The sequence below is a fragment of the Cyclospora cayetanensis genome, unplaced genomic scaffold (genome assembly GCF_002999335.1).
Source record: "Cyclospora cayetanensis isolate NF1_C8 unplaced genomic scaffold, CcayRef3 CcayRef3_contig_234, whole genome shotgun sequence".
Lineage (NCBI taxonomy): Eukaryota > Apicomplexa > Conoidasida > Eucoccidiorida > Eimeriidae > Cyclospora > Cyclospora cayetanensis.
In genome coordinates this window covers 12,432-19,883 of record NW_020312186.1, presented here as the reverse complement: position 1 = coordinate 19,883, position 7,452 = coordinate 12,432, and the positions used below count along the sequence as shown (strand labels likewise).

The 7,452-nt window shown below is 49.1% G+C and overlaps 1 protein-coding gene across 1 annotated transcript; it reads left to right on the top strand.

Annotated features, from left to right (window-relative positions):
* Positions 1 to 4,002: 4,002 nt before the first annotated feature.
* LOC34624558 lies at positions 4,003 to 6,973 on the top strand. The gene is made up of 2 exons (XM_026338153.1): positions 4,003 to 4,776; positions 5,150 to 6,973. Exons 1-2 carry the CDS (start codon positions 4,003 to 4,005, stop codon positions 6,971 to 6,973), a joined length of 2,598 nt encoding a protein of 865 aa, XP_026193938.1.
* The last annotated feature ends 479 nt before the right edge of the window (positions 6,974 to 7,452 follow it).

The window sequence follows — 7,452 nt, the reverse complement described above, 5'->3', positions numbered from 1 at the left end:
CAGATTTCCCTTCAAAGATTGCATCGCTTTAATCAATCCATGTAGTCATTCAGCAAGCTGAATTCTGTCGACAACTGCTAAGGTAATCAAACCGTCTTGTAAAGGAAGCCGGCGGTGGCACAGCGCCTGTTGGCGTGGCACAGGCTCGCCGGCAAGCTGATATAAACTTAATAGCTTCACAGCTGACAAAACAAGATGATTGAAGGTCAATAAAGTGTCTCTGGAGGCGTTGACCAGCTTATGTAAGGCAGACAGGTGTGACAGCCCTAAAGATGGGCAAGTAAGCACAAATTTTATCAGCTAGTTTGGATATACTTTACCTGCTACCTGCAGATGATCAGATGAGAATGTTTCTTGTAACGCTTATTGAATGAAGAGGCACTGCAACGATAGCTTAACATCTGTGGTGTGTACCTTCTGTTTGCAGAAATTACTGCAATCTAAGCCTTCACACAAGCCCGAACGCCAATCAGCTTAGCAGCAGGGTTTGCGGGACTTGAGAACAGTAGAACATGGAACTCGTTTAGGAGATCGGTGTCGCAAGAGAAACAAATATTTGTCTCCTAAAAGCCACAACCTAGATTGACAATGGATTTACACATCTGGCCCAAGTGCCACCTCAGGTAGTCGTACATTGCGCGGCGGCACCTCAGCGTTTCAACAACCCGTAGGGTGTACACAAATGATAGAAGACCTGAGTTTCAGAGCGAATAAGTGCGACTCCTAAGTCTTCAGCCAACATCCAAAGAGCCACAGCAAATTGTTACATTCATAAAATCGGGGCTGCTTCAATCGACCCCAGCCTGGAGTCAGCAGTGAACGAAAAAGTACCAGAAGGAACCCGTTTTCTAAGCAGTCACACTCAGCCCCCCAACATCACACCTGTTTGTCGAAAAGTGGGTCCATTAGTGACAAAAACGATGCATGTTAAACGCCAAAGACCTTTCATAGCAGGACTAGAACCAGCGAAAGCAGGGTCCCTGGCGAGCAAAGGAGGCGTATCAGAAGAACAGCAAGCCATCCACACACGCCGCGGTGCACTGACGGGGACTTCAGAGGATGGGTCCGCAGTTGGAAACTCATCTGGAGTCAATTCTGCGCTGCTACAGGTTTGATTAACTGGTAAAGAATTGCGTATATTACGTGAGCGGACCTGCTCATTAATGAAGGGCTATCAGGGCGCTGGCCACCTGCTGGTCGTCAGCGTACCATTCTGAGCTAGTCAGGCTCAAGCCCTCCCCGGCAATATTCAGCACATCCAGCGGGCATGTGCTGGACTACAGGAATGTTTCTGATAACATGGTGTGGAAAGGCCGGCTCCAATGACCGGTACAGAGGTACTTGCGGGCTCCGTTCCCGCCACGAGAAGTCGCGGAACTGTCAGGCTGAAAAGGCTAATTGCCATGAAGGGCGTTTATTGCGTTCCTTGGCAATTGTCCTTCCTCAGCAATTGATCTAGCTATCGCTAGTCCCATTTATGGACATTATCTGAAAAGGGGTCGGTCGTTTTTTGATGGCAATCTCTGCATTAAGTTTGATGGGCAGGCACTCTAAGGTCCGCTGTTCCATCATTCTGCCTTAGGCCTTTCCTGAGGCATTGAAGTAAATTATTTTAAATGCAAGAGCTGAAGCTGCATGCATCTGTTGCTCTATGACGCCTAAAGGTACTGCTAAACCAAAGTGTATTTTCCTTTACGCTACACAATCTATTGTGTTTTTGTTTGGCAGAGTAGGAGGCTCACACATTTAAGCGTACCAACAGCGGCAAGCCATCGCTTCTCCGCGGTCCTGCTTCTTTGGCCCCTCGTTCGTTGTTGGCTAGTGTGCGTCTTTATTCCCATCAACTTCTCTTTTAGCGTTTAATGTACCCATCTAGCTTCTCATTTGCACATTTTGAGTGTTTTCGGCAGCCAGGAGAGTGGGGGCATGGTGAGAATTCTCGTGGTGTCTTGCATGTATCAGGTAGACGGTGCAGTTACGGAATCGGGTGAATGTGTTTTTAAATGGGGGACAGCGGGTGAAAGATGTGGCTAGCTAGGATTCACTTAAGATGTTCTAGAACACCGATTATATTGCTTAGGAATTGATAACACATAGTTAGTCTGCTAGGCTAGGATGTATGCTCTTTAGTGCAGAGTACAGTTAACTCAATATATTACGCAGCAATGATGTGTTCGTGTCCTTGATTGGAAGCACGGGAGCGTCGGCAAAGTGCTTAGAGCGTGCACTAACCTTCACTCTAGTTTTCCGTAGCCTATCATGTCGGGAACGTTTAGGGGCTCCGGCAGGGGAAGGTGGCAGCCCAATTAAAGTGATTCCTCCCTGTACGACGCTCACTACATAAATAAACGCACCACTGCAGTGTGTCTCCCTCCAATAATACATCCTACAGAAAACAATTGTTTCACATCATATTAAGTCCAAGGCAAGGCACGTCCTTTACTGACCAATGCAAAAGTTTTCAACTTGGTTATCGTCATGGCCGTCGCCTTTCTGCCTTTTATACCTCATCCAACACTTCCATCGACGTTTAATCAGCCTGCTAATAATGCTGGTCTTAGGCTATGGAGCTATCGGGTCTAAATTAGCTTGCAAGCTACTCCTGCCACCCTAACAGGCGTGCCATAGTGTGTTTCCACGTGCACAGGTTCTTCTTTCTTTGACTGTTGCCAACAAAAATCAGTTTGTTCAGCCGTCAAAAAATACTAGTGAAACCTGACAGCTGTTGCAGGGGAGCCTATAATCTCATTGCATCCACATAGAGTCAGTGGATGAGCGGAGATCAGCTGCATAGGACCACGCGATGCTGCAAACTGTTACGCTTTGTCTAAAACTCCGTAGGCAAACAGTTCACTCCAAAAGACGTAGCAGTAGACAACAACTGAGTGTTTCTCGAATGCGCATCCTGGCGTTCCTCTGCCTTTGCTTCTCAGAGTTTCCTACATGAGGGGAGAGAGGCAGCTGGGGTGCACGTAAGCCCTTTCCTACAGCACTCCGAGCATCCACAGGTCATTGCACACAGCATGTACGGTGCGCGTGAACGCTGCGTCTTTCTTAATCCAGATAACAGTACTCTGCCGTAAAATAAAATATACGAACAGACAAACTAATCAGCCAACACGTTACTAATGTTCCACTGAACAAAGCTAGTGGAGTAGATGATGCGAACACAGCTGCCCTGCCACACCACCGGTGGGCCCCTTGACGCCCCGCACTAAATCGAGAGTTTTTCATAGCTTATCTATGCTTCAGCTGTTTGTGAGGAGAGTAAGCGAGGATACGTAGAGTGCAAAAGGATCAGATGACTGCACACATATGCTGTGATAATCACAGAAGGGGGAACGGGTGCTTTTGGGTGTAGGAAATGGCCAAGCATTTTAACAGTTTCAGGAACATGCAGTAAGCATAGCAGACTTGAAGCACATTGCATGGCGCTACTCTCTTGATCTCAAACTGTTTAGCATTGAGTCTTCACCCCTGAGCTCGAATCTCGAAGTGGTGTGTTGCTACACAGAGACTTCGCCCGTGAATAAGGCCAAAAGTTGATCTTCGGGACTCCTGTAAGGACTAAAGAGCAGCTGGAGCATTCTGGCCGCGTCTATTCCAATAATACAGGAGGAGACAACAGCAGGGGGCCCTCATTGGCGTTCGCAGGAATATCCTTGGGGCCCCACGAAGGGTGCACTCAGGCCCCCATCAAGTTCAAGGGAGCGGTGTACAACAAAATTCTTTCATTATATTTTTGCAGCCGTAACTCGGGGCTCAAAAGTGTTCTTCGTGTGTCAGAGTAACCTTGGGACCACCCCGATTGTCTACTTCTGCAGTGCCCTCTACGATTTTTGGGCAATCGGACGAACCAATAAGGATTTGCTGATGGACCTACCACAGCTCATGGATCTCGACAAATATGTGCTCTTTAGTGCGTTGCTGCTATTGCTGCAGCAGCAGCAGTAAGAGATCTTGCCTTCGGTCCACACGGTTTGGCAGTGTCCAGGAGGAACAATGACAGCCATGGGTATGCTAGCAACAGCCACAGAGCCAAACGCAACGCCGCTCGCAGCAATGAGAGAATTCGTACCTGAAACAGCGGCGCCACAGGCAGGTATACAAGGAACAGGACCAACTGTGTCACCACGAGCTCCTAGTGATCTGGTACCCGTTCTTCCTGACATCTTGTGGTGCGATGCTGCTGCTGCTGCTGCGCTTCCAGCTGCAGTAGACGCTTCGCTGTTTTCTGCTTGCCTTGACTCCCCCGAAAAGCTCTCAGTGCCGTACAAAACTAGAGTACCGCCCGTGGTGCCTCCGTTATTGCAGCATACACAGGACCTTCCTGATAAGCGGCAGCACCTACAAGCGCTCCAGGCGACGCATCAGCTGCTGCGGATACGGGGTGTAGTGACACGTAAGCAGTCTTTGGGCAGGCGGTTGTGTTTCTTTGATCTCATGCAACAGCATACTAAAACAACAGCGGCAGCAGCAGTAACAACGGTCGATGCAGGAGCGATTCCGGCAGAGAAAAGGGCAGATTCTGATGCAGAATTCGAATCAATTCTACCAGGCATGGCACTAGCACATCCACCAGCAGCTGCAGAAGTGTGCCCACCATCTGTGAAGTACGCTGCAATCTGCTGCAGCGTTTGCTCGTCGGATCTCGGGGGGCTGGATGTACACCGTTGCGTGTCAAGGAAAATTTGCTTGGGAGATTTTGTAGAGGCTGTTGGCCTTCTAGAAAGGAAGGCTGACTTATCCCATTTGAGCCAAATCAAGCAACAGCTAGTAAGTCACGTGACCTAATTTACAACCCCCAAGGCGTACGCTACAGTAACATTATGCACTAGTATCTTAATTATAGACCTTCAATCCGATTGCACAGAACTAAAATCGTGCGTTTGGTGGGATTACAGACCGTAAGCAATAAACGCCAACTCAACGAGCTGATTCGTACGGGCAAGGCCTCGTATAGAGACAGCTGCGTCGATAAAACGACATCATGAAAGAGTCTTCTTTAGAGCTTTGTGGAAGGCGTGCACTAGCTAATGCTAAAGCCATTTGGCGGATTTGTATCTACAATTCTGATTGCGTTTGCTGTTCACCGCTGCTGCTGAAGGGAGGAACCCTAACAGAAAGAGACCCAACGGAAATTCTGCAGGTGACCCGATCCATTGGCTTCAAGGTGTTAGCCCTCCGCGCACTTAGATCAGTGGAACAAGGTGCAGGAGCAGCAGCTGCAGCCGCCGCTGCACAAAGGGTTAAGCTTCAGTCACGCTTGCTGACTCACCGGCCGGAGGCTCCATCCGCATCAGCGGAGGCGGGAATAGGGCAAGCCACATCAGGAACAGATGGAGAGGCAGCAGATGAAATAACGACAGCACTTATTTCCAGAATTTGCAAAATGTACCTTGTTTCAGGGAGTTGCAGGCGCTTGGCCTGCCCGCTGATGCACATCAAGGACGGCAGAATGAGGAGACACTTCGACATTTTAAAAGCTCAGCGGCAGGTGCGGAGTGTGCAGCGGCAGCTCCTCCTACCACAGCAGCATCCCCAAGTGCTACAGCCACCACTGCCTCATCTTCCCGATCATGTGTCTACTGTTCCCTCATCTTCTGCAATCACGCTGCAGTGCAGCTCCTGCCCACCCCCTGACTGCCGGCAGCCAGAACAGCAGATTTATTCGCCACAACGGATATATCCACGGAGCATTCGTGGTGCAGTATTTGCTGAGTGGCTCATATCTACTTACGGCGCAGAGCGTCTTAGTAAAGGCTCGGGAGTCATCGAAGTTGCCGGTGGCAGAGGAGAACTTGCGTTCGAGTTGACAGTAAAATACAATGTGCCAGTTACTATAATTGACCCGAGGTGCACGTACACCACTAAAAGTTTAGCCGTGCAGCCACAAGATGCCCGAAAGGAATGGGAGCAGCTCTCGTGGGGGCTACCCGAGTGCTCCGAGGAGCAAGACGCCACAGCCGGCATCCCGGGAGTTAGAAGTACATGTTTTCGTGGGGTCTTGAGTTCCGCTATGAGTAGCGGGAGCCGGCGGTCTTTAGAGTGCCCCCTTCGCTTGAGCCGTAGACAGGCAAATTGGATGTTGCGCGAGAAGGGATTAAAGCGGAAGGAAGCTCAAGAGTTTTTTGTCAGTTCGGTCGAGACAATCCCCGCAATGTTTGATGGGACCCTTCTCAGCCGTAGTCCCTACGTTCGCGAGAAGCTTTTGAAGGCCTCGGCTATTGTTGGGCTACACCCGGATGAAGCGACAGGAGACTTGTTGCAAACGGGACTAATTGTACGTGAAATTAGGCACAGATGGAGCCACAATGAGAGGAGCATTACCGACAGCATGCGCAGCATCAACAGCATTGCAAAAACCATGGAAGAACACGTACAGCAACAGCAGAAACGACAGTCTGAGGAACAGAAACAGCATGGTGATGCGTCGGAAGAGCTCCCGGATGTGGCTCTGGCGGTTGTCCCGTGCTGTGTGTTCTCAGAAAAATTCCCCCATCGTCTCGTACCACTTACTGCAGCGGAAGCAGCAAATGTCTCTCCAGCAGCAGCGGCAGCTGCTGCTGCAGCGGTATTCGATACAACAGTTGGTACCGCATCACTGGAAAAAGAAATAAAGGATTCCACTGCAGAGGGCCAACGAGAAGCGCAGGCACACGTGTGTAATACAGCTGGAATAGACACAATAGCAAGTGAAGTTTTGGCTGCACGTGGAGAGACCCCCGCTGTAGACGCTTCCCAGTTGTGTGGGAATGATGCAGAGGTTCAGCCGTTTTTGGTATCACCTTCACAGTCTTGTAGATCAGGTGTCCATCTGTTTATGGCTGAAGCGGAGTCGAGTGGGCAAGTCCGGGTCAGGACTTATGAAGAGTTGCTACTTTGGCTTCACCTCAGTGACCCACGGCGGCGATTGCACCAGCAAACGTTGCCGCTTGTAGGCAAGAATCAGGTCGTTTTTTTACCCCCTTAGCTTGGCGCCCAACTAGGATGCATCCGTAACAGAAACAATCTCTAGGAACTCATACTGTTGAGTGTATCTGGTCGAGCTAAACTTCAACATGATCATATAATTATTGCTTGTTATTATGCTCGCTTCGCTGAAGCCTAGCAATGTTAACCATTGCGAAAAAGCAAACGTTATGTGATGTAGTGGGATTTGGGAAATGCTGGCACTATTTATATTGATGTCATCTCTTTGGTAAGATCGACCATCTCTCTTTTATGTATTGATAGAAGAGGTTTTAGGACTATGACAGTGTTGGAGGTGTTAACTATTCAGTGAAGAGTTAATTAAGAAATGATTAGTTGGTTTGCCTGTTTGCACATCTTGCTTATTGCACAGTATAGTAAGCACCATATGACAAGACGCAATATTGTGGCCATACGCCCTAGGCAGTATCTGAGACTATCAGTTGATGCTCGGATTGCTCAACGGAAGTAGCAAAGCGC